A 26868-nucleotide genomic window follows, 5' to 3' on the forward strand; every position below is an offset into this window, starting at 1 on the left:
TGAAGAAGAAACTTCTCAGTATTTATGGTCTAATGACTCAGGGTTCTTTTTTCTTTTTAAATATAATTTATTGTCCAGTTAGCTCACATACAGTGTATACAGTGTGCTGTTGGCTTGGGGAGTAGATTCCCATGATTCATCGCTCACATACAACACCCTGTGCTCGTCCCAACAAGTGCCTTCCTCAATGCCCGTCACCCATCAACCCTCCGTTTTTTCTCTGTATTTAAAACTCTCTTAGGCTTTGCCTCCCTTTCTATTTGAAACTATTTTTTTCACCTTCCCTTCCCCCATGGTCTTCTGCTAAGTTTCCCCAATTCTACATATGAGTGAAAACATACGATATCTGTCTTTGACTGACTTATTTCACTTAGCATTAATACCCTCCAGTTCCATCCACGTTGTTGCAAATGGCAAGATTTCATTCTTTCTCATTGCCAGCTAGTATTCCATTGTATATATAAACCACATCTTCTTTATTCATCAGTTGATGGACATTTGGGCTCTTTCCGTAATTCAGCTGTTGTCAGCGCTACTATAAACATTGGAGTACATGTGCCCATGTGAATCAGCACTCCTGTATCCTTTGGATAAATTCCTAGTAGTGCTACTTCTGGGTCGTAGGGAAATTCTATCTTTAATTTTTTGAGGAACCTCCACACTTTTTCAGAGCAGCTGCACCAGTTTGCATTCCCACCAGTAGTGCAAGAGGGTTCCCGTTTCTCTGCATCCTCGCCAACATCTGTAGTTTCCTGAATTGTTATTTAGCCACTCTGGTCGGCGTGAGGTGGTATCTCAGTGTGGTTTTGATATGTATGTCCCTGATGATGAGTGATGGTGAGCATCTTTTCCTGTTTCTGTTAGCCATCTGGATGTCTTTGTTTTTTGTTTTTTAAATTTTTTTTTTCAACGTTTATTTATTTTTGGGACAGAGAGAGACAGAGCATGAACGGGGGAGGGGCAGAGAGAGAGGGAGACACAGAATCAGAAACAGGCTCCAGGCTCTGAGCCATCAGCCCAGAGCCTGACGCGGGGCTCGAACTCCCGGACCGCGAGACGGACGCTTAACCGACTGCGCCACCCAGGCGCCCCTGGATGTCTTCTTTGGAAAAATGTCTATTATATTTTCTGACCATTTCTATACTGGATTGTTTTTCAGGTGTTGACTTTGTTAAATTTTTTATACTTTGGATACTAACCCTTTATTTGATACGTCATTGGCAAATATCTTCTCCCATTCTGTCAGTTGCCTTTTACTTTTGTTGATTGTTTCCTTTGCTCTGCAGAAGTTTTTTATCTTGGCGAGGTCCCAATAGTTCATTTTTGCTTTTATTTCCCTTGCTTTCAGAGATGTGTCGAGTAAAAAGTTGCTGTGGCTGAGGTCAAAGAGGTTGTTGCCTGTTTTCTCCTCTAGGGTTTTGATGGTTTCTTGTCTCACATTTAGGTCTTTCATCCATTTTGAGTTTATTTTTGTATATGGTGTAAAAGAGTGGTCCAGTTTCATTCTTCTGTATGAGAGAGACTGTCTTTTTTCCATTTGGATATTCTTTCCTTCTTTGTCAGAGATTAGTTGGCCATACATTTGTGGGTCCAGTTCTGGGTTCTCTATTCTATTCATTGTTTTATATGTCTGTTTTTGTGCCAGTACCATACTGTCTTGATGATTACAGCTTGGTAGTACAGGCTAAAGTCTGGGATGGTGATGCCTCCTGCTTTGGTTTTCTTTTTCAACATTACTTTGGGTATTCGGAGTCTTCTGTGGTTCCATACAAATTTTAGGATTGTTTGTTCTAGCTCTGAGAAGAATGCGGGTGCAATTTTGATTGGGATTGCATTGAATGTGTAGATTGCTTTGGGTAGTATTGACATTTTAACAATATTTGTTCTTCCAGTCCATGAGCATGGAATGTTTTTCCTTTTCTTTGTGTCTTTCATAAGTTTTCTATAGTTTTCAGCATACAGATCTTTTACATCTTTGATTAGGTTTATTCCTAGGTATTTTATGGTTCTTGGTGCAATTGTAAATGGGGCCGATTTCTTGATTTCTCTTTTTGTCGCTTCATTATTGGTGTATAGAAATGCAACCAATTTTATACATTGATATAATTCTGTACATTGATTTCATATCCTGCGACTTTGCTGAATTCATGTATCAGTTCTAGCTGCTTTTTGGTGGAGTCTTTCGGGTTTTCCATGTAAAGTATCATGTAATGACTCACACTCTGAGCAAAGCTGATTTATAAGTATCTTGTAAGGAAATTGGTTTATTGAGAGGCCCTTTAGTGTACTTGTAATTAGTACGTGAAGTTAAATTCAGAGGACCCTCTGTAACTCATCTATGGTTTTGAATGTTTATTGGTTGCTCTGCCATCTCACATTGTCTTCTCAGTCATTGACTTTTACTGGAAGCAGTATTGGTTCCTTGGATTCTGTTCCTGGCAGATGGGGTGAGGAGAAGATGCATAGTGATAGAAATGGGATGGGGAGAGTGTGATATGAAGCAGGCATTCATGTTCCTCTTCTTTACGTTGTACATTAAAAAACTGATTTAACTAGTTTTTCTTGTAAGAATAGGTACTTTGACAAAACACAGTGCATTATACATTGTAGAGCTTGGTGATTATTTGTAGGATTGAACCCCGTGGATTAAAGCACATTTACCCATTAGTATGAAATACTTTAATCACATAATCTGATTCATATTTAGTTGGGCTGAAGGGAATGGAAGTTTAGAGGTCAGACCAAGAAGAAAAGTGGACCTTAGGCACATTGAAGGCAAGGTGGAGGGTCTTTGATGGCTGTAAGGGTGAGAGAGGAGGCTAGGTAAGGGAGAGAATTTTGAAAAGGAAGATAAAATGGTGAAGTACCCTTTTGTCTACTGTGTAGTTTTACAAAGTTTTACTAAATTTACCATAACGCCTACAAAGACTACAGAGAATATTGGTTTTTTTATGAGGACTACTTTGGTAGTTTGAAGACTTGATTTTCTACCTTTTAGCTCAGTCTTCTCAAATCAGACTAGTCTACTATCTCTTCATCAGTCCCTCCTCTCTCTAGTATAGGAAGTAAAACAGGCGCTGTGTAATATGTTTGTTTGTGAGGTGTTGCTGTTTGAGAGTTTTAAAAACATTCTGAAGAATCTGTTGTATATTTGTGGAGATTATGTTTGAAGGGGGAAACATTTTCTGCTTCCTGTGTTTCTGCCATGACTTGTAAAGTAGGAAGTTCTCTTTTGGAAGTAGCTTTCCTCCTTTTTTCTATCTCCTGAGCTGTCTTCCCAAGAAAGCATTAGGTGAAGCTAGAACGGATTGAGTATGTTTTTGCTCAGTGCCTTTTGGTTCTGTTTTTGGAGCTCCCAATTCTTAGGATGTACATTTTCTGCTTGTGTGTATGGTAGATTTATCTGAGCAGGCTGGGGCCTGAGGAGGGAAAAAGAAATGGACAGCTACAGATCTAAGTAAGTTTAATTTATGTTTGAAGTAATAGGAAGCTTTTTTGGCAACTGGTTTTGGCTGTATTTTTATCTTTGTCTGACTCCTGTATCTTGTTTCTTTGTTGGTTATGAACCCACAGTAAGGGGGGAAGAGGTAGTTATTGGTGTTCATTAAGGGAGGAAGAACTGTTTAATAATTTTTTCTCCTTTTGGATAGAGTGTTTATTAGGGTTCAAGTTAACATTGCATTTCTTCTATTATGGCTTGCTCTGGTTTACTTTGGCATCCTTGAATCACACTTCCTTGCTAAGCAGGTAGCAATCTAAAGCACAGAGATGGAAGACAAGCACTCAGAATTCAGAGATCCTCCCTGAGAGAGGATCAAGAGGTTAGTAAATGTTAGTGGTAGATGATGGGAATACAGTGAGCTGAGTACTTGAAACAGCCCAAACTTGAACATAAACGAATAAAGATTTTATGTAGAATATGTGATCTTATGTCACAGTAGATTGCTGAAGATCAGTAAGATGTTAAAAGATATCTTTGCCATTCAAAGCATCTTTCATTGCCCTTAATTAATAGTTTATATTTTTCTGATTGAAAATGTAAAATATCTGGGACTTGGTGCTTACTTTTATCTTTAATTAGTTGAAATGAGTTATCTATTAATATTTTTGGTCACAAATTGAAATTAACATTTAGTATTTGGCTGAGGATGACAGTCTCATAGTGAATCACTGATTGAAGTACTTTATTAGAAACTATGCATAACACTTTTCTGAGGCCATTTTAATTATAATCCTACTTTTCTGCTTGTACTACCCTACTTGGGATCATTTAGATCTGAGTTTAAACACAGATGTTAGCTCTATGAGGTTACTTAACCTCTATGAGCCTTTGTTTCCTCACATGAAAAGTGGAACTAGAACACAATTGTCATGAGTTTAAGAATGAAATAAAATAAACTTATGTAAAAGTGCTATGTAAATAGTAAAGTGACTATCACTTGTTAGTACGTTTTTCTGTGTTTATGCTTCAAAAATAGCACACATCCATCAGGGTAAATTTACATCTAGCTATCTCTCTTGGATGGAAACAAGTTCAAATGGCTGTTTACAGCTTCGCTATATGGCTCTTCCACTAGAAATTATAAAGGTGTTTTTTTGTTGTTGTTTTTTATTCTAGTCAGCACTGAACAATAGGAAGCTCTTTTTCTTGCTTTTCGTGTAGGCATCCATTGACTGATGTCTGGAATTCTATGTAATTTGAATGCCAGATGGAATAGTAGCATATAGTAGAGTGAGATGGTTTGGCAATTTAAAAATCATTTATTTGGAATGTCTGGGTGGCTTAGTCGGTCAAGCATCTGTCTCTTGATTTTGGCTCAGGTCATGATCTCAGGGTCAAGAGATCTAGCCCCACATCTGGCTCCGTGCTTGGGTGTGGAGTCTGCTTAAGATTCTCTCCCTCTGTCTCTCGGCCCGTGTCCCATTTGTGCTCTCTCACTCTCCCCCCCCCAAAAAAAAAAAAATTAAAAAAATAATCTGTTAGGATACTGTTATCTACTTCTAAAAAAATAAAACCATTTTTACCAATTTGGATTGTTTCCCTTTTGTTTCTTTGATGGTCATTGCTATAGCAGGTGAGTAGAAAATTATTCTACATTTTCTATTTGTAGACTACATTAAATCTCACCTTAAAAATAAGTTTTAGGGGCGCCTGGGTGGCTCAGTCGGTTAAGCGTCCGACTTCAGCTCGGGTCACGATCTCACGGTCCGTGAGTTTGAGCCCCGCGTCGGGCTCTGGGCTGATGGCTCAGAGCCTGGAGCCTGCTTCCAATTCTGTGTCTCCCTCTCTCTCTGCCTGTCTCCTGTTCGTGCTCTCTCTCTCTCTCTCTCTCTCAAAAATAAATAAACATTTTTAAAAAATTAAAAGAATTTTAAAGCTCAGAAACCTCAGAATCTCAATCTGAGATCTCAGATACAAAATTGTACAACAAAGTATTTTGATAATTTTCTTATTCTTGAAGGATCATACAAATAGTGCTGAATTATTTTAAAGTTAATTATTTCAAGGCAGCGTGCTTTATACAATGCAGGATTGAATTTGATTTTTCTCACATTTGGAGAGCAAACAACACACTCTGCTCAGCCCTTTTGGTTCCTCATTTGTTAATTGAGACTTTTCTTCAAGATGTTCCTGTAAGATGGTAATTGTGGGGCACTGTTGTTTCCTTCTTATTGAGTAGTCCACATTGTCTGAGTTTCTCTTTTAAAAGTGAATGCTGAGTTATTAGTGGTGGAATTATAAAACCGTAATGCTGAAAGTACTTGAAATCATTAATACTCTGATTTTTGGAAGAATAAATTGAAGTGCAGAATAAATCCTCTTACTTGATTTTGATAAAAGTTATTGTCTGGTAGTGGGAAAGCTGAGACTAGAATACACATCTGCAAGTCTCCTGATTCTGAGTGATTTATTTCAGTTATCTCCCTAGTGGGTTGCATGTACTTCTGGAAGTGTATGAAAAACTTGTTTGTTGTGCCATTTGAAAGAAAAAATAGAACTTCCATTTATATATACTTTACTCAGTCCCTTTTTTCATTTCCATTTTGTGTTTATGTAGTGTATTTATAATACTAGAAAGCAGTATATATGCATTATTTATATACATGTATGCATATGTTGCTGTTAAATTAGTTGAACTCATAACATTAAGAAAGGGGTAAAAGTGTCATTTTAGAAGAAAAGTGGGGTGACATCTTTCATTGCTTTCATTTGTCATTCATTAGTGACTGATATTTAACAGTAGTCTTGAACACTGGTTGGTTTTGAAATTGTTTTACAATGAGCACTTTGAAAAATTACTTACAAAAGTATATTTTTGGAAGTAATTTCTTTTCGACCAAAAAAGTATAATGCAGTGCATGCAATTTGGGACATTTAGCAAAGAGCAAGGAAGAAAATAGCACTGAAATCCCATGACCCAAAGATTATGGCTTCCAGAGTCTGTCAGTCAGTCTGTCTGCCTCTGTCTTTTTACACACGCACACACACACACATCTATTCTGTATGTAATGACTTAAAAATTTTAAGAAATTAAAAAAAATTTGAATAATATAACAGATATGTAATTAGATTTAAATATTAACATTTCTTCCCTCCTCTTTCCTTTCCCCTTCCTCTTATCATAAATGCTTTGATAAACAATATTTGTTAGGATAAAATTTTAAAAGGGTTCTTGTGTCAAAGTGTATGATATCCTACAAGTTTTACAATTTATATTCCCACAAGCATGAGTAGCCATCTTCTCTATACTTAAGCCATCACTGTTTGTCATTAAACCAACCAGCAAACCTTTGACGATTTGATGCGTTAAACATCTCAGATTTAACTTGGGTTTCTTATATTACTAGTGAGGTTGAATATTTCTTCTTTTCCCCTTTTTGGGCACTCATATTCTTTTTGTAAAGTGCTAGTTCATGAACTTTGCCCATTTTTCCATCATAGTATTCAGGTACTTTAATATGGATATATAAATATTCTCTATATATTTAAGATTTTAATTTTTTATTTTGTATGTAAAATCTTTTATAGTTTTCTTTGAGTTTTATGTAGTCTAACCAATCCTTCTTGAAGCCTGTGTGCCATCCTAAATCTGATCCCTGATGAAGTTTTTACTAGTTTTTGTTGAGAATATTAGCTTAAATTGACTGGCAGCACATTCCTGTTTCTCATACTAGCAGTCTTTGGCTTGATGGTTTTTGTTTTTGTTTTTTTTTTTTTCTGAGACTTGGAAAGGCTTAGATACCCCTTCTTTATTCTGAGTCAGATAATTATTCACTTATATTTTCTCCTTGATTTTGTTGTGATTTTATGTTGTACTTTGAAATTTTTAATGTGAAATTTGGAAAGGATCTTCTGCTCAAATAGGTAAGCAGTTAATTTTTTTAGAACCTGTCTATCTAACCTTGAATCTGTCTGTAATCCAGCTATGTAACTCTTACTGATTTGAAATGCTACCACTAGCACTTTTTATTTTCTGGGAATAGCGTTTTAATTGGTTGTGTATTAAATTTGAGAGACAGTGTATATATATAGTATGTTGGAAAAAACACTGAATTTGACTATAGCAGTATGTATCTGTGTCCTAGCTTATTTATTAGCTATATGACATTAGGCAAATAACATAATCCCTTTAAGCCTAAGCCAGTTTCTCAATTTTTTAGAAAGGCATCACCTTATACAGTAGAAGACATCTCTTGTGTCTTATAGGATTGATATGTGGATTAGCATAGATAATATATGTGAAAATCCAACCTGTTATCCAAGGTTTCCTGAATTAGATGCATCTAGCCCCTATACCTCCGTCCTACTTGAAAAATCTCAGTAAATATTTTGCTGTAGTTCACTTAATGCTGAAACATATTTAACCTACCACTAGTCTGGTAAACTTCCCAAATGAGGATAGCTTCACCTTTTTCTTCAAGAACCCATTTTGATATGTCTTGGTCATTGCTTACTATTCTAGATGGAGGTATTTAATAGGATTTGAATGCATTTGAGTGACATGGCAGTCCTTTTCATTGCTACTAAATCTGCACTTACATTTATAATGTGCATCTACTGTTTATTTAAACAAAACCAAAGAAACAAGTGTTGCAATTTAGAACATGCTAATAGTAGGCCTTTTATTTACTTAGAGTATATAAATTAACACACTGTTCAAATATCAAAACTATATTAAAAGAATACTCAAAAACCTTGCTTACATCTGTATTGCTTTCACCCCATTCCCATCTGTCCCTGTAGGTAACCATTTCTATTAGTGTCTTGTTTATCCTTCCAGAGTTCTTTTTACAAAAATAAACACATGTATATTTGTATTTATGTATAGATATATGTATATATTTAATTTGTTCAGAAAAAAAAAACTGTATCCTACTTGTTCTTCACTTCCCCCCCCCCAGCGGAGAATATATCTTGGATATGATCCATAATTGTACATGGGGATCTCCCTTATTCTTTTTTATAGATGTATAGTAGTTCATTCTGTCGATGTACCAGTTTATTCATTTAGCCTCTTTTGACGCACAGATTGTTTTCAGTTTCGTGCCATTACAAATAATGCCACAGTGAATATATTTTGAATATTTTGTTTAGTATTTGTGGAGTTGTATCTTCAGGCTAGATTTTTACAAGTGGGACTGGTAAACATTTGTATAATTTAGATATTATAAAATTTTTCTCCATGGGGGTTATATTGTTTGTTTCTCATTAGCAGTGTATGAGAATGTAGAGAATATCTGTTTCTCCTCAGTCTTACTTACCAACACAGTTTATGGTCAGATTTGGAGATATTATTTTGCATTTCTCTTATGAGTTAGGTTGAACATACTTTAATAGATTGAATTTACCTTTATTTACCTTTATCTTTTTTACCTTTATTTTTCTGATAATTTCCCATGTCTTTTGAACATTCTCTATTTTTTGTGGGGGAGAGCTGTGGGTTTTTTTCTCTTTTTAAAGAGCTTTTTATATAGTGAAAAGTATTTTTTAAGTTTTGTTATTTCTGCTGCTTTTTGTAGTACAATGTATTTTTATGTAGTCAAATAAGAAAGGCTTTACCTCCTTCCAGATTATAAAGGAAATCACCTATTTTTTTTCTAGTATATGTATGATTTCAGTTTTTATAATAGCTGATCCATTCGAAGTTTATCCTAGTATTTGTGAGGTACGTGTTCAATTTTATGTTTTCCCAAATGTTATTTATCCATTTGTCCCAATACCACTTATTAGTGTCTGTCTTTTCCTCAAGTGATTTGAGAAACCACTTCTTTATCATATATAAAATTTCATCATGTTTTAGGGGTCTATTTCTGGACCTTTTATTCTGTTGTTTTGCCTGTCTATTCATATACCAGTATCACAGACTTTTAGTTTTTGTAATAAGGCTCAATGATCTCTGAATATAAGAAAGTAATTTTATTATTTGTTAAAATTTTTTTTAACGTTTATTTTTGAGAGAGGAAGAGAGAGATCAAGCCAGGGAGGGGCAGGGGGTGCAGGGACTGAGGATCGGAAGCAGCCTCTGCTGTCAGCACGGAGCCTAACATGGGGCTTGAACTCACAAACAGCAAGATCATAACCCAAAGTCAGATATTTAACCGACTGAGCCACCCAGGCACCCCAAAAATAATTTTTATTTTATTTATAAGTGGAACATTACCTGTAATATTAAGATACAAAGATATGTATAGTGTGTGTGTGTGTGTGTGTGTGTGTGTGTGTGTGCAAGTAATTTGTCTCAAGGCAAATTTTAGATTCCTTAAAATGAAACATTTAGAGGAGAAAACTATTTTGGTGGGGGAGGCTCTGATATTCTGCCTCTAATTGTACTGGCATATATGATAGTTACTAGCCACATATCGCTTTTTAAATTTAGATTAATTAAAATGGATAATTAAAAATTTCCTCAGTTGTACATTCTAAGTGCTTAATAGCCACATATGGCTAGTTGCTACTTTTTGTACAGTGTAGACATAAGCCATTTTCATTAAAACACAAAGTTTTGTTGGGTAGCACAACAGTCCAGAACTTGAATATACTTGTGGCCTTTTCTGGCCTATTGAGTTGATGGCAGATAAACAAGCAAAAATCTGAAAGGAATAGAAGGTAGCAGGGATAATGAACAGGGCAAAATGGAACAGTATAATAAAGGTTATATGAAGGAAATATATGACTTATTTAAAAAGTCTCAGAAGAAAAAAAGTATTTTTTAAAGGGTCATGGAGGAAAAAAGAAAACAATTAAGAGTCTTTGTTTAAAGGGTGCTTGTTCTTAGGAGTTGAATGTAATCTCCTTTGATTTAGGCACTTCATCAGCTTATTGGAGATCTGCCTATATTAAATTTTATGTCAAGGTGATTTGTTCAATTAAGATGTTTCCAGTTTTGAATGCAATACTATTTGGTCATACAAGAAAAGGAAAAATAGGGACATATGAACAGAAAACAAAACTTAAAATTTTTTTAGAATATTAAAAAAATCATAGGTCTTTTGTGAGTTTTAAGAATTTAGCACTATAAACAGCATCTAGTTCTTTACAAATGCTATCCATGTAATGCAGGTATTTAGAAAATGCTTAAGATGTGGAAAGATTTTCAAACATTCATTGATTTGTTTAAGATGGGATAAAACAAATAAACATTTCTTGAAGTGTTAGTGCCTTGACTAAGAAGTCAGCAAAATTTGAATTGAAATTCTATGGGGCGCCTGGGTGGCTCAGTTGGTTGAGCGTCCGGCTTCGGCTCAGATTTTTTGGTTTTTCAGGTTTTTGGCTCACAGTTTGTGAGTTCGAGCCCCGCATTGGGCTCTGTGCTGACAGCTCAGAGCCTGGAGCCTGTTTCAGATTCTGTGTGTGTGTCTCTCTCTCTCTTTCTCTCTGCTCCTCCCCTGCTAATATTCTATCTCTCTCCCTCTCAAAAACAAATATTAAAAAAAAAAATTTAAAAAAAAAGATTCTCAGTTTTTAAGAGTCTCATGCTTTGATGGGGGGTGGGAGGGAAGGGAGGGTGGGTGATGGGTATTGAGGAGGGCACCTTTTGGGATGAGCACTGGGTGTTGTATGGAAACAAATTTGACAATAAATTTCATATATTGAAAAAAAAAAAGAAATTCTATAGAAGTTGTAAAATCAATTACCTCAAAGATTTTATTTCCAAGTAGCCTCTGGAAGATCAGGGGCTGAATGTGAGTTGGCATTGAAAGTTTTACATTTTGGTGGATTAAATAAGGAGGCCTTTTAAATAGCCAAAGAACTTTACTTTTTAATGGAAATTCCATGCAATTTTATTAAATCTGTGAATATCTCTAGCGGTTAGCAAAACGCCTGAAGAAATGTTAAGTACCTAATGAATACATTTTGAACGAAAGCATAAATCATTTAAATTTGATATCATGGAACTAGTTACACAAAATTTAGTCAGACATAATCTAGTATAAAAATAACCTGAATAAACTTCTTAACTTTATTCACTTGCCTTACTTTAACTGTAGTCAATCAGAGAAGGACAAGCCTTGACAATTGAAAGGGCTTCCTTCTGTGAAATTGACCCACAGCTTTAAGGAATATTTTGGGGAAACTTAAGGGTTATTTGATAATATTATTTAAAATGTTTTCAGGGCTATTTCCTATACTTTCCCTCCTTTAACCCCACTTTCTTTTTTTTTTTTTTCAACGTTTATTTATTTTTGGGACAGAGAGAGACAGAGCATGAATGGGGGAGGGGCAGAGAGGGAGGGAGACACAGAATCGGAAACAGGCTCCAGGCTCTGAGCCATCAGCCCAGAGCTAGACGCGGGGCTCGAACTCACGAACCGCGAGATCGCGACCTGGCTGAAGTCGGACGCTTAACCGACTGCGCCACCCAGGCGCCCCTAACCCCACTTTCTTAGTGTATATCTCCTGAGAGCAAGTATTGGCAATAAAAATTGAATTGTTATAATTTTTGCTCATTTGAGGGTAGGATTCACATGATTGGTGCTCTTTACCATAACTAAAACATGGGTATAATTATATGGTACTATTCTTTTTTAATACAAGCAACTAAGTTAAAGACTGTCCAAAAATCTTCGTAATTTATATTTCCCCTTTACTAATAGATTGTGTTAAATGAAATTTCTTTCATCTTAATGTTAAAACATTTTGTAAAAGCTTATATATCAGTTGTACTAAGCTGTGGGGACACACTTGAATCATACTTTCTTCTTGTCCTTAAGGATCTTACAGTTTAATACAAGACACGTGGCAGAAACATTCCACCAGTGCATAATGATGGGGCTTAGCACATGCTACCCCAAAATGTGGTACCTTGGCATATCGATTACTTTAAGCTGAGGGAATGTGAGAAATGGCATGTGTAGGATGGACTTTCTGACCTGTCCCTAAAGCAAGTCAAAAAACCCTCATGAGAGGTATCTTCCTTTATCCACAGGAAAGGATTATTCTTCTCTCTGAAGATGAAGGGATACAGAGAAGAATCTGAGGAACAGGCAGTTTGCTACACTTAGCTCATACTCTGTCCTATTATATCTTTCCACAACTTTCCACTCTTCATCACATAAGAACTAAATAAGAACCCTCAGATTAATTATTTCTTCAGGTTTTCATTTCTTTATGAACGCTCCAGTGTCATGTAAAATTTATATTAAACAAATCTGTCTTTTGTTACAGGGGTTTCAGTTGAGAACTTCCAAGGGTAGAGGAAAAAGATATTTTTCCTCTTCTATAATATGTATTGACATATTGTAGAAGCAGTCAGAAACAAACAAACAAACACAAACTACACTTGAGCAAGTAAAATTAAACAGGGAAGATAATTTCTGTAACAGAGCCACCTCCAAATACTTTATTGTAGATAATGCTGTATTATGCAAACAGCATGTGTTATATTCAAATACTATAAGGAATATAGTGAAAAGTCTCATTCCAGCCTTCTGCAGAGGCAACTTTGTCATAAGTTTTATGTGATATTTATAATGATTTTAAAAACATATGCATGCATGGGTATATATATTTTATTTATTTTTAAAGTAAGCCCTATGCCCAACAAGGGCCTTGAACTCACAACCCGAAGATCAAGAGTCACATGCTCTACTGACTCAGCCAGCTAGGCACATCGTGTTTGGTTTGCATATGTATTTTTATTTTTTAATTTAATTAAATTATTTTTTTAAGTTTATTTTTATTTGTTTTGAAAGAGAGAGAGCAAGTGGGGGAGGGCAGAGAGAGGGGGAATCCCAAGCCCCATTGTGGGGCTCAAACTCACAAACTGTGAGATCATGACTTGAGCTGAAGTCAAGAGGCAGATGCTTAACCAGCTGAGCCACTCAGGTACCCCTGCATATGAATTTTTAAAACATACTGAGGTACATAATGCACATCTGTACCTTGCTTTTTAGTGTAGCAATGTATCTTGGAATATTTTCCTTATTAGTATACATATTATCTATCTCATTTTTAATGATTGCATGATATTACACAGAGTTTTAACCAGTTTGTTTTTGATGAACATTTAGATTGGTTTCAGGTTTTTGCTGTGACAAATTTGTGAAGTCAAAGAGAGAAAATAGATGTATGCTTTTTGTGTGTATGTGTATGTTAGTATAGTGGTATGTATAATTAGAACAAGGGCTGAGCAGAATCTTAAGCTTTTAGTGTAATACATAGATAGAATATATTGGATAATATGGCAGACAGACTCTGAGGTAGTTCCTCTGATCTCTGCTTGCTGGTGTTCATGCCCTTTAGTGTGAGCAGAATTTGTGATTTCCTTTTAGCCAGAAGAATATGTTAAGGGTAATGAGATGTTCCCTAATTATAAAATTCCATTTTGCCAGCGTGTTTGCTATCTCTCCATCATTAGTTTTGAATCCTACTACTATGAGGGAATGAACTATTACAATCACAGTAAGCTTGGGAGTGGATCCTTCTCTAGTTGAGCCTCCAATAAGGATCTGGTCATGGTTGACACCTTCATTGTGGCCTTGCAGAGGACCCAGCTAAACTCCGCCAGATTCCTGACCAGCAGAAACTGAGAAAATAATATGTGTGTTGTAAACCATTGGGTGGGTTTATGGTAATTTGTTATGTAGCAGGGGACTTTTATCTCCAAAAGAGAGAATTTTAAAATTTTAAGCTTCTGGGATACAGCAAGAATACTATGATAAAAATAACTGAAGGAGTTTTTGCTGAGGTTAGAAACGAGGATGGTTGGGTTGTTCTTCCATGCATTAAAATTTATGGGTAAGCTAACAGTGAAATAATTGTTTTCATCTAAGTACTATAGGAATGACATAAGGTTTTGATTTAGATGCTAAAAGTGTTATCAGCAGTTTTGTCTAAAGTGCGTGGTTTTTTGATGACCCTGAAAAGTCTAAGGTATTTTTGATGTTAAGTAGAACAGGGAGGGTCAGTTCCCTGGAGAAATAAAGATAATTGAAAGTGAGTAGAAATCCTATCCCTCCCTAATCATTCATCCCCTGCTCCTGTGTTGTGATTATTTTAGCGTTTTTTTGTGTGTGTTTTTTTTGAACTGGGACATGGATGATACCCGTTTCATCTTTTTATTCCAACCATCTAGCACATTATAGGTGCTCATTAATTGTTGAGCAACTTCCTAGGAATTCTCATTTTCTGTGATCTCAAAAGGCAACTAGAAAGTCATGAATGAGCTAATGAAATATGCAAAATTTGCATTCAGTAGTCTATTAGAGAAAGTCAGCAATGTGCCCAGCACTGTGTTACTATATAAGGTTTCCTGACTCATATTTTTTTAAAGTTTATTTATTTATTTTGAGAGAGAGAGCAAGCACATGTGCTTGAGCAGGGGATGGGCAGAGAGGGAGAGAGAATGCCAAGCAGGCTCCTTGCTGTCAGCGCAGAGCCTGACTCAGGGCTCAGACTCATGAACTGTGAGATCATGACCTGAGGCAAAATCAGGAGTCAGAGGCTTAGCTGACTGAGCCACCCAGGTGCTCCCTGACTCATCTATTTTTTATAACAATTTGATTGGAAGTTATAGGTAATAGAGAAAATAATGGTAATGAGAATTATGTTATTTTTTCACATTTAAGGAAATTGAGGACTTGGAGGTTAAGAAGCTTCTACAAAGTCGTATGACTAGTTGTTCTGATTCCAAAATCTTTTTGTCTTAGTCACTTAGTATTGTGGCAGAAGTAGAAAGGTTCCCACCGGTTTTCATTATCAAAAGTTATGTGTGTCATTATGGCAGTGAGCAGTGGGAAGATAGCTATAAGTATCCTTGATGGTAATGGGGACAATATAATTTAGGTTTTTTGATTAAAACTTGGTTTAAATATGTCATGCTGATATGTTTGATAATTATAAGTATTAAACATCTCTGCTAATTTTTTCACTTTCTTTTTGAATTTCTTTGTAAATTTACATCCAACAAAATTCTCTTTCTGGTGTACAGGTCTTATGAATTTTGACAAAGGCATACAGTTGCATAACTACCACCACCGCAATCCAGATATAGAATAGTTCCATCACCCCCCCCCCCCCAAATTAACTTGTGCTGTCCCTGTGTAGTTCCCCAAGCCCTGGGGGGAACAGGCCCTGGCTGTTCTGTTCTATATCCCTGTCTTCTCAAGAATGTTATAGAAATGGAATCGTCTGGTATGGAACCTTTGAGTCTGGTTTCTTTAGCTTACCATAACACTTTTGAGATTACAGTTTGTTGAGTGTATCAGTAGTAACTCTAATTACTTACATGTTGTATTGTTAGATGCTTTCTCACCTGTGTTTACAGATAACATCCAGTCTTTGTTTCTCTGTAGTCTATGGATTGGATAATTTCTACTGATCTGTTTTCAAGTTCCCTTATTTTTTTCCTCATCTTGTGTGCTGTTTTGCCCATCTAATGAAATTTTCATTTTAGTTATTCTTTCCAGCTACAGCTGAAGTTTTCATTTTTTGATAATTTTCATTTCTTTATTGAGAATCCCTTTCTGCCATTCATCAAGACTACCTTCTTATTGTAGTTCTTTGAATATATTCCTTTAATTATTTAAATATGTGGTTTGAAATCATTCACTAAATCCTATATCTGGGCCTACCTGGAGTCACTTTCTATTGATTGCTGTTTTACTTTCTTATTTCTTTGCATTGCATAATTTTTGGCAGAAACCAGGGTATTGATTATAATGTTCTTATGAGTATTGTTGTTTTGTTCTAGTGGACCATTAAGTTGCCTGGACTCAATCGCACACATTGTTTCCCAAGCAGTGTATACCATCTGATATCTGTGCTTAGTTCTTACTTCTTCCAGCTACTTGGTTTTTAGTATGGTCTCCTGGGGAGTGAGTGGAGGAAAGTGCTCCCGCCACCTGTGTAATTTGGTGATCAGCCAAAAATTTGGGCCTAGATTACATTCACATTTTGGAGCTCACCCTCCCTGTGCTTCCTCTACTTTTGGATATTCCCTTTTAATTTCTAGCTTCTCTGGCTCTGGTGGTTTCTGTCCTCTGACACTCTTAAGCCAATAAGGGTTTCAGCTTTCTGCTGCTTGGGCTGTGTATGGTTGGGCCTGCACTCAGTTTAAAAAGCATCAAACTCCTAGAGCTTAGGCCGTGCAGCTTTCAAGGAGTCTCTCCTCCATGCATGTGTAATTTAGCCTAGTAGAATTTATGTTTAGATTTTGGGTCACACCTCTGTGTGGTTCTTTCACTTCCAGTATGTCTGACTTAAATTTCCAGCTGCACTTCTAGTTCTGAACTGTTTTCTCTACTACTTTGAGCTGTATGGCTGGCTGGTTTCCTTCACCATATTTCTAGGGGATTGGGAAGGGCACTCAGCATAAGAACTTCATCTGAACACAAAATTCTGTTGCCTTTCAGAATATGCTCTTCTTTCACTACTTTATGCTTTGGGATATTTGCCAGTGCTTTTATTTATTTATTTTTTTTAATTTTTTTTTTCAGTGTTTATTTATTTTTGGGACAGAGAGAGACAGAGCATGAACGGGGGAGGGGCAGAGAGAGAGAGACACAGAATCAGAAACAGGCTCCAGGCTCTGAGCCATCAGCCCAGAGCCTGACGCGGGGCTTGAACTCACGGACCGCGAGATCGTGACCTGGCTGAAGTCAGACGCTTAACCAACTGCGCCACCCAGGCGCCCCTTGCCAGTGCTTTTAAACAGTAGTTTTAAAAATATTTTATCCAGGTTTACAGCGGGCCTGGGTGGCTCAATTGGTTAGGCGTCTGAATTCGGCTCATGTCACCATCTCATGGTTTGTGGGTTTGAGCCCCACGTCGGGCTCTGTGCTGACAGCTCAGAGCCTGGAGCCTGCTTCGGATTGTGTGTCTCCCTTTCTTTCTGCCCCTCCCCTGCTTGGACTCTCTCTCTCTCTCTCTCTCTCTCTCTCAAAAATAAACATTAAAAAAAGTATTTTATCGAGGTTTAAATCATTGTTATCTGTAGGAGGCTCACATGATTGTTTAACTTGGCTGCCTGTACAGGTTTCTTTTCACCCCTCTGGTTTACTTTTCTTTTAAAAGTTGCTTCTAGGGGCATCTGGATGGCTCAGTCAGTTAAGTGTTGACTCTTGATTTCAACTCAGGTCATGATCTCAGGGTTCCTGAGATTGAGCCCCATGTTGGGCTCTGTGCTGATAACGCAGAGCCAGCTTGGGATTCTCTCTCTCTCCCTCTCTTTGCCCCTCCCTGCCTCTCAAAATAAACTTTTAAAAAGTTGCTCTCACCTGTTGTTTTTATAATTTTTTAAGTTTATTTATTTTGAGAAAGAGCAGAAGGGACAGGGAGAGGGAGAGAGAGAATCCCATCAGGCTCCACACTGTCACTGCTGAGCCCGACAGGGGGCTCAAACTCACAAAGTGTGAGACCATGACCTGAGCTGAAATCAAGAATCTGAGGCTTAACGGACTGAGCCAGCCAGGCAATCCCCTCCTCCCAGCCTGTTCTTTTTCTTTCACAATTATCTGTAGCAGTATTCATTCTCTCCAGCCTCTCCAATTATTGATGTAGTTAAAATACCCTCTGGATACTTGCCTTTCTTTGCAGCCAAAGGCAGTCTTGGCTCTTCGGGCTGGTATCACTGTGTGATTTTATTCTTTTCATTGTTTTTCCTGTTACTTACCAGGTCTTTCTCTCCAGTAACCACCACACTTGAATTACTTTGTTTGCAAAGTTTGAGAGATAAAAACAATTTTCCGTTAATAGAAAAGTTCTCATATAATGACACTATTCAGAATGAGATCCCAGTAGGATGAACAAAGCTACAAGATGGCTGCAGTTTAAAAAAAGACATCTGCTGGCTGTAGGGAACAAATGTTATGAATTTCTGTATACCTAGCTTAGTATGTTAGAAAGAACATGGGCTTGGGACACCTGGGTGGCCCAGTTGATTACGCATGGACTCTTGATTTTGACTCAGGTCATCATCTGGTTGGTGAGTTTGAGCCCGCGTTGGGCTCTGCACTGACAGAAGCCTGCTTGAGATGCCCTCTCCCTCTCTCTCTGCCCCTGCCCTTCTTGTGCATGTGCCCTCCCTCCATCTCTCTCTCTCTCAAAAAAAAAAAAAAAAATTAAAAAAAAAAAAAAACATGGGCTTTCTGTTAGACTGGGATTCTAATGTTAGCTCTAAGATCTTTTCATCTATAAAACATGATTATAATATTAGCTTGTTTTGAGCTTTAAATAGGAGAAAATTAACTTCCTAGCCCACTGATACATAACATAGGACAGAATAAAGTCTCCATGTACTATCCTTTTTTCAAAAAAAACAAACAAACAAACAAAAAAAACTTTTCTATGAATCATTGTGATTAATCAATAATACCTGGAAATAGTATCCCAAAGACCACTTATGTTATTATAGTCTTGAAGATTCTGTTCCCCCACCCCCCCCTTTTTAAATAGTAATATCCAAGAGAAGAGAAGTCATTGAATTGCCTTTTTCCTAGTTGACTTTTGACAGTCTCCTGAATGCATGTCTCTAGCCAATTGGCCTAGTTGTTCCTCCCTCTGCACAGATTATATCTAAATTATTTAGAATTTAGATTATTTCTTGTCATAGGCTCTGGGTCTGGACTTTCTCTTGTCCAGCAAGAGAGTGGACGCAAAATTGAAATGCAAGAGAGGCTAATGTCTGGGAGGAGACAGGAGCTCCTAGTAAGGGTCCTTGCTCTGACCCTTGCTCCATTATTATTAGGATCAGAATGGGCGTGCACAAGGATACAGTGAAACCGTGGTCATTAACTCATGGGCGTGGGGAAAAGAGGTTTTGAAGATATGCAGTGTTAGGGGTTTGGGTCAGTACAAAACAAAATTCTGGTGCTGGGCGGGAGGTTGTATACAGCAGACAGGAGGCGCCACCTCTGTTTACCTAAACTGGCCAAGAGGACAAGAAAGACGAAGCATGCTACCTCAGGGTCAACAAGGCACCTTTCTTTTGCTAATTAGTTCCACTCAGGGCAACTTCTGCTGGCTGTTTTCCATAGTCCTGTTTACCTGTTTACCTATTTTGGTCCTTCCTTCCTGTGAAAGCAGCTTTCTGCTATTTTACTAAGTTGGGTGGCATTTCAGCCCTGAACACCTAATTTTGTTTCCCTCATGGTAAGGAGTTTAGGTCAGGACATGGAGACTCATTAAAAGTTCTTAGATAATTTTGACTACAGTGCAGCTAGTATAGACTGAATGGTGATAAAGAGGTCAACCAAAATCCTTACTGATACATGTTAAGGATTCAGTTGAAGGCAGCAGCCTTACGAATGAAAAGGGAGAGGAGTCAAAATTTTGAAGTAGACTTGATGTTGGGAAATGAGAAGTCAAGGATGACTTCGGAGTTCTTGAGTTAGTGAATAGAGATGACATTAGCTGATGTGGGAGGCCAAGATAGAGCCTGGCATTGTTGAATTTGGGGTTCTTATTGAAGAATTCAGATAGAGATAATGAAAACAGTGTATGTAGTATGTAAAACCTGGTGTTCTCAAGGGTTTGGTCCTCATGGTTTTTTTGTCCGGTGTCTCCCTGGACCCAGCAAATGAAGATGGAATCCTAAAGAACACCCAAGTTTTAATGGAGATGAAGAATTGGGGTAATGGTGTAAGAACTATGCAGGTAGGAGAGAGACACAGGAGTAAGTGGTATGTGGAGCCATCAACTGAGGCTTTTTTCCTTTACTAGGGTGAGATTTGGAGCACAGGAACAATGCCCAACTTGATTTAGCATCTTATAAATAGCTTGGCGTATCATATTTGGTGTTCAGTAAGTCCTTGAATGAATGAATGAATGAAATGAAATAAAATAAAATATGTCACTATGATGCAGAGATTGATTAAAATAGAAGAGATTATTACACATTTCAAACTAGTATATGTGTGTCATTTACCTTTTATCTATTTGTAGTCTTGTTTATAGCTTATTGATAACATTTGAAAGTATGCCAGCACATGTAGGCAAACACAGGCATATTTTTTCCAGATATCGCAGTTTGAATTTCCCTTGTTTTTTGCCTGTTCGTAGTCTTGACTATTGGCAGTAAGGATTGGGAAGAAATCTTTCACATGGTGATACCTAAGGTTTATTGACAAATGTAAATATGATTTTTCAGTTGACCTTTTTGATAACTTTCATCTGAAATTCTTTACTTTCTTGTGTCTGGCTGTAAAATACATGCTTATTAATTTTCATAGATTGATTAGTGAGACCTACTGGTATTTCCCATCTGCTACCTACATGCTACCCACTGTAAAATGTTGGAAAATGTAGATCTGAATTTGCCTTATGTATTCTTTGAGGTTCTGTTTTTTAGTCACTTTCTCTATCATTCTTCTCCCAGTGGACATCTTTGGGTATCCAGAGGGGTGTGTCTTATAGTTAAACGTCGGGAGGAGATAAAACGCTCTTGTAAAGAAATGTTAATGCCTGAAATAGCTTATTGGAAGACCTCTAAAGTAAGGAAAAAATTCTAAATCTCATTCTACACAACCTACTAAGCCTCTCTACGTCTTTATTTTTCCTTTTTATTTTTCTCGATACTCGTTACCACCTTTTTCTGACTTTTTCCTTTGTCTGATTTGTTCTTTCTTACCCTTCTCTTCTGCCTCATCTCTCCTGTACAGATAAGTAGATACAATATCAAATTGAAGTTTAAAGAGTTTCTTTTTTAGTAAATACGTTTTTATAATTAAAAACTGAAGTGAGATTGAAATTTTTTTTCAAAATAATTTTATAGTTTTTATGTTCCTCTGATATCTGATTGATTTTTAATTATTCACTGATCCTTAAAGAAACAGGTTTCCTTTTCCAGGAGCATTCAGCATATAAACTGTGTGGCATTTACTTAGCAATTTGAATTAGCCATTGTACAATTCTCTGACTTTGCGTTTTCTATTATTTTTTTAAGTTTATTTAAGTAATCTCTACACCCAGTGTGGGGCTTGAACTCACAACCCTGAGATCAAGAGTTCTGACTGAGCCAGCCAGGTGCCCTCCTTTTCTGTTATTTTAATTTCACTCCTTGATCTACCTACTTGTTTACCTATTTATTAAAGTGTCCACTTATTGTAAGATTTCAATTGTTTTTGAAAAGAAAGTATTAACTATGAAGAAAAAATTATCAAATACCAAAAACAGTTTCTCTAAAGTGAAAATCTATATTTTTTAACCTTTTATTTTTTATGGAAGTAATTCTTTTTTATGAGCTCTGAGGTAGATTCAAAATTTGAATGAATTTACCTTCGGCATTTTTTATGAGATTGTACTGGAATTTTTAAAAAATTTTTTCTTTTTTAATCTTTATTTTTGAGAGAGAGGGAGGGAGGGACGGGTGGACAGAGAGAGAGACACATACACAGAATGTGAAGCAGGCCCCAGGCTCTGAGCTGTCAGCACAGAGCCTGATGCGGGGCTTGAACTCACGAACTGTGAGATCATGACCTGAGCTGAAGTCGGACGCTTAACCGACTGAGCCAACCAAGCCACCCCTATTGTATTGGAATTTTTTATAAAAGTAAGGTATAGTATTTTTCCAAATCTGGATTCCTTTTGATGTTTATGTACAACTCCCCTCACTTCCCTCTATCAAATCCATCTTGGAAAAGTGCATAGGAAGCATGTAGGAGTGGGTGTCAGGAAACCTCTGTTCTGGTCCAAATTCTTTAACTTTGTTCTGGATTGTCTAACCTCATTTAGTTGTGTGTGTGTGGTTTGTTTGTTTGTTTGTTTGTTTGTTTGTTTTTGATGTTTGGAGACTCTGAAAGTCAAATTTGATTATATCCAAACAAAATACTCCTGCTTGAACATTTATCAAGATCAAGACTTCATTCCATATAATCAATTCTCATTATTCTTTATAATCCTGCCATTTACCGACATTGTGACCTTTGGCAAAGTTACTAAACTACTGAGACCATTTTCTATTCCGTTTATGATAATAATGCCCACCTTGTAAGGTAAAGGTTAAATTGGATAGTGAATATACTTTAAAGTACTTAGCTCAGGTGTTCTGTAAAGCTATTGTTAATTTTCTTATAATTTAATGACTTTAGTAGAAAAAACAGTCACAAGTCTCGCATGTGAAAAGGAATGAAATGTATGAATCACATCAATACTGTATTTTTGTGGTAATTACAATGTAAGGAAGCATCACGGTGTTAACATACTTTTATTTTAGAGCTCACACTAAATTTCTACAGGGGCTCTTAAAGAAATAACAGCTTTGTTATTTGGTTTTACTAGATGCTTTGTTAAGCATCTTAAAACTTTTAGTAATTAAGAAATGTATTCCAGGTGAAATTCTGTCCAAAAGAATCATTTTGTGGAATTGCTTTCCTTTTTTTGGTTCTGTATTAATGTCTGGAAACTTGAGGTACCCAGAGGGCAGTTAAGTGTATTTGCTAAGTATAAATAACACACTGTTAAACTGTTGCATAGGGGTAAGGAGATTTAATAGACGAATCAGGTGAAAAGTACCTAAAAAGACTTATGGTGTTTGTTTTAATCCCATTTGTGGCAGTTTGTATGTCTGATATTTTATAATCCTGTTCATCACTTTAAAAATCTGTCACAGTAGTGTCAGAAAGCATGTAAAATTGTTGACTATTTTATTCTGCGTGGACCAGATTTAAAGGTCAACACTACTCTTTCACGTAGGTTATGGGTGCTACATATGCTTTCAGAGCAGTAGTGTGAGGAAGCTTGAAGTGGGATGGCAGGACGGCCTCATCCTTATGACAGTAACTCCAGTGACCCAGAGAATTGGGATCGGAAATTGCATAGTAGACCTCGTAAACTTTATAAACATTCAAGGTAGGTAGAAAATATGTATTTCACATATCAAAGTTCTGATAAAATTGACCTTTATAAAGAACCAAACTGCATTTGGTTGTGGCAAGTCCTGCAGGGGTTGCGGGCTGGTTTACAAAGAATTATGTTTGCATTCCTCCTTAAAAAACTTATACAGAAGCATTTCTTTCCTTTTAATTTTCTTTTATTTGTATTTATAATCTTCTTATATTTGTATTTATTTGAATTTTTGTTTCTAAGTAATGTTAAAATCTCCTTAGTGATCCTGTGAATAAATGCTATAATTAATTTAACTGTGAACCCTGGCAAGACAGGTTAGTTCTTTGTATTTAAAACTCTCTAGTTGAAATTTATTTTGTGTTCTAAGTATATTGTCTGTGTAGATTATATATAATAATTTACAGGCTATGTCATATTTTGTTGTCATCTCGATACTAATGGGAAAATCAGTCTTTCTGCAATGACTCTACAGGTTCATTTAAAGTTTGATGCATTGAATGAAATTCATTTCAAAAATTTCGGCCCATTTATATATTATATGTAAGGCTTTCATTTTGTGCTGTGCAGCTTAATGAGGAATACTTCATTTAGAACACTTCATTATCTGATAATTTTCTGTGTTAATTGGCAGCTCATAAACCTCACATGTTGCAGGTATGTAAGCATGTTTTCCTATAGAGTATTGTGCTTTGTGAATATTTACTTAGGGAATATTAACAGGCATTTAACTTACTTGAATGTAAAATTCTAATCTGATAACTGTTAGTAGTTTTCGTGACAATGCCATGATATTGAAGTCCTGTTTGAAATTTTTTTTTTTTTGAAATCCTTTTTGTAATTTTAAAGAAATAATCCAGGTACTTTTAAACCATATGCTGTAGCTAGAAAATATGAGAAATCGGTACTTTTAAAAAAAATCTCCTGACAAGATGTCTGTCTTTATTGTGGACTTTTAATGTGGTGAGGTCTTGAGTGAAAAAGTTAAGTTGACTTATTAATTTATAAGGGCACAGCAATGGTATGAGTGTTTTTTGCTTTGTTTTTTTGGGTGTGTGTGTGTGTGTGTGTGTTTGGGTGTGTGTGTGTATGTGTGTGTGCTTCAACCGGTGCTCTAGTACTTTTTCTTTATCCTGCTTATATGGATAATTATTTTGTCTTTGAGATTAAAGAGAAATTAGTTTTATCTCATTAAGTGTGGGCTATTTATATCTGCTATGTTGTATACATTTTCCAGGTGAATTCTATGTTATCCTTTCTAGTTCTTAATATTTTTTTACTAATGTACAGTACTACATTATATGTGAAATGGTGACTTCATATATAGGTAAAAATAAGCTATTGTTTATTTTATAAAAGGTGCATGCATACAATGAGGAAAATTTACAAAAACTAACAGTATTTTTTTCCATTCCTGTATCTCAGTGATAAATATCATAGCTCTTCTTGATAGCTATAGCATCAGTAACTTTTTGATGCTTTTTTTCACATAGACTGCATCAATATTGGTTGTTTCAGTGAAAACTATTAAAGAGAAATAGAAAAAAAAATACCAATACATTATTTGTTTTAAATGAAAAGACTGTGAACTCCTTTGGGCTTATTTTAACCACATTTATGGAAATTCTGCCCAAGGAAAAATAGCTTACTTTTAGAGACCTCTTGATCTTATACACTTAGGAACATATGACTTAGGATACTTCAAAAATGTATACAATTTGACTTTTTAAAAATGGCATTTTTTTGGAATCGATATTAAATTAATTGGGAGATTTTAAAAACTAACAATCAGCAAATATTAGATGTTAAGAACTTGTACTCATTGCAGGAGAGATTCAGAAGTTTGTCAGGGTTCAGCTTGCCTGGGTGGCTTAGTTGGTTAAGCAACTGACTCTTGATTTCTGCTCAGGTCCTGAGTTCGTGGTTTGTGAGATCAAGCCCCGTGTTGGGCTCTGTGCTGATAGCACAGAGCCTGTTTGGGATTCTCTTTCTCCCTCTCTCTGCCCCTCCACATGCATGTGTGTGCATGCACTCTCTCTCAAAATAAATAAAATGAACTTAAAAAAAAAAAACTTTGTCAGGGTACCAGCATGGAATGCTTTAATATCCACACGTGGAGCAATTAGAGGACAACAGGGCACCGAACTGTGGTAGTGAGTTGTAGTAAAATAAGAGTTCAGAGATGGATTCAGTATCAACTTGAGTGGGTAAAAATGACACTTGAACTAATCTTTGGATGATTAGGTAGATGGAGGACATTCCTGCCAGGGACTTTCTGTAGGTAACTGTGACTAGATTAGAAGGTGGAGCTCTATGAATAGTAAGTATTACTGTCCCCATTTGACAGATGAAAAAAAATGATGTTAATAAACTTGCCCAAGACCATCCAAATTCTAAATGGCAAAGTTAAAATTTATAACCAAGTTTCTTATTCTTTTTATTTTTAAAAATGTTGATAACTTATTATGGTACATTTTAAATATATGCAAAGTAGAGAAAACGGGTATAATAAACTCCTCTGTACATATCTCTCAACTTCAGGTTGTATCAACTCATGACCAGTTGGGTTTCATTTATGCTTCTACCTACTCTCATCGTTTTTTGTTTTTTTTGTTTTTTTTTTTTAATCTTTTGTATTTTATTTAGGGATATTTAAGTGAAAGAAAGCCAGACTAAACACTGGTTAAAGTTAGAGGTTTGTTTTTCTTTTCTGTAAGTTCACAAGTAGGCAATACTTGATGTGGATTTAGTGGCTTAAGTATATTAGGATCAAAAATCTCTGATATTCTTTGTTTTTTCTCATGATTGCAAGATGGCTCCAGCCATCATGTCCACCTTCCAGACAAGAATGAGGGAGAAGGGAGAAGGGGGCAATGGGAAAGGGGTTTCATTTGTATTAGGAAATTAAAATTTTCAGAAATTTCTAGCAGGCAGGCATCTACTTATAAATCGTTGGCTAGAACTATGTCATATGGTCATCTCTGGATCATAGAGGCTAAGAAATATAGATGGTCATGTTGCCACCTGAAACTGAGTTGGGGATTTAAATTTATAAAAAGTAAATGTCTTAGTCTGTTCATGCTGCTATAAGAGAATACTGTAGATCAAGTGACTTGTAAACAAATTTATTTCATTATGGTTCTGGAGGCTAGGAAGTCCAAGATTAGGGTGCTGGCACATTTGATATCTAATAAGGGCTCCCTTCCTGGTTCAGACAACTCTCTCTTTGCTGTGTTCTCACATGGTAGAAGGGGCTAGGAATCCTCTGGGGTCTTTTTTATAAAGTACGAATCCAATTCATGAGGGCTTTGTCCTCAACCTAATTACCTCCTTACCTCCAAATACTATCACATTGGGGGAATACATTTCAATACGTGAATTGGGGGGGGGGGGGCACAAACCTTCAGTCTTTAGCAGCAAAGAAATGAGCATTCCTTATTTCTTAGTGATTCAGTTTTTACACATAATTTAAAAAGTTGTCTTGTTTAAACTTATATTTTGTTCTATTCCCATTTTGGAATTGCATGTATTTGTCAGTCTTTTTTTCTCCCCCACCTTTACTGGCAAGTGTAAAAATAAATTTCTTG

At 36.2% G+C, this 26868-nt stretch overlaps 1 protein-coding gene across 5 annotated transcripts in view; it reads left to right on the forward strand.

Annotated features, from left to right (window-relative positions):
- BTBD10 (BTB domain containing 10) overlaps positions 1-26868 on the forward strand; it is an 84615-nt gene that overhangs the window by 3418 nt on the left and 54329 nt on the right. For 2 of the 5 annotated variants that reach the window (XM_040456822.1, XM_040456821.1), the window contains exons 2-3: positions 23132-23287; positions 23852-23938. The exons of 2 other annotated variants lie outside the window; for them this stretch is intronic. In XM_040456822.1, the coding sequence (XP_040312756.1) occupies positions 23187-23287; positions 23852-23938 (188 nt within the window). In that variant the 5' untranslated portion in view covers positions 23132-23186. The remainder of the gene's footprint in view (positions 1-23131; positions 23288-23851; positions 23939-26868) is intronic. One more of the 5 variants, XM_040456824.1, reaches the window with a different exon arrangement.

Source organism: Herpailurus yagouaroundi, unplaced genomic scaffold (assembly GCF_014898765.1).
Source record: "Herpailurus yagouaroundi ecotype Mexico unplaced genomic scaffold, PumYag 218, whole genome shotgun sequence".
NCBI classification, from domain to species: Eukaryota; Metazoa; Chordata; class Mammalia; order Carnivora; family Felidae; genus Herpailurus; species Herpailurus yagouaroundi.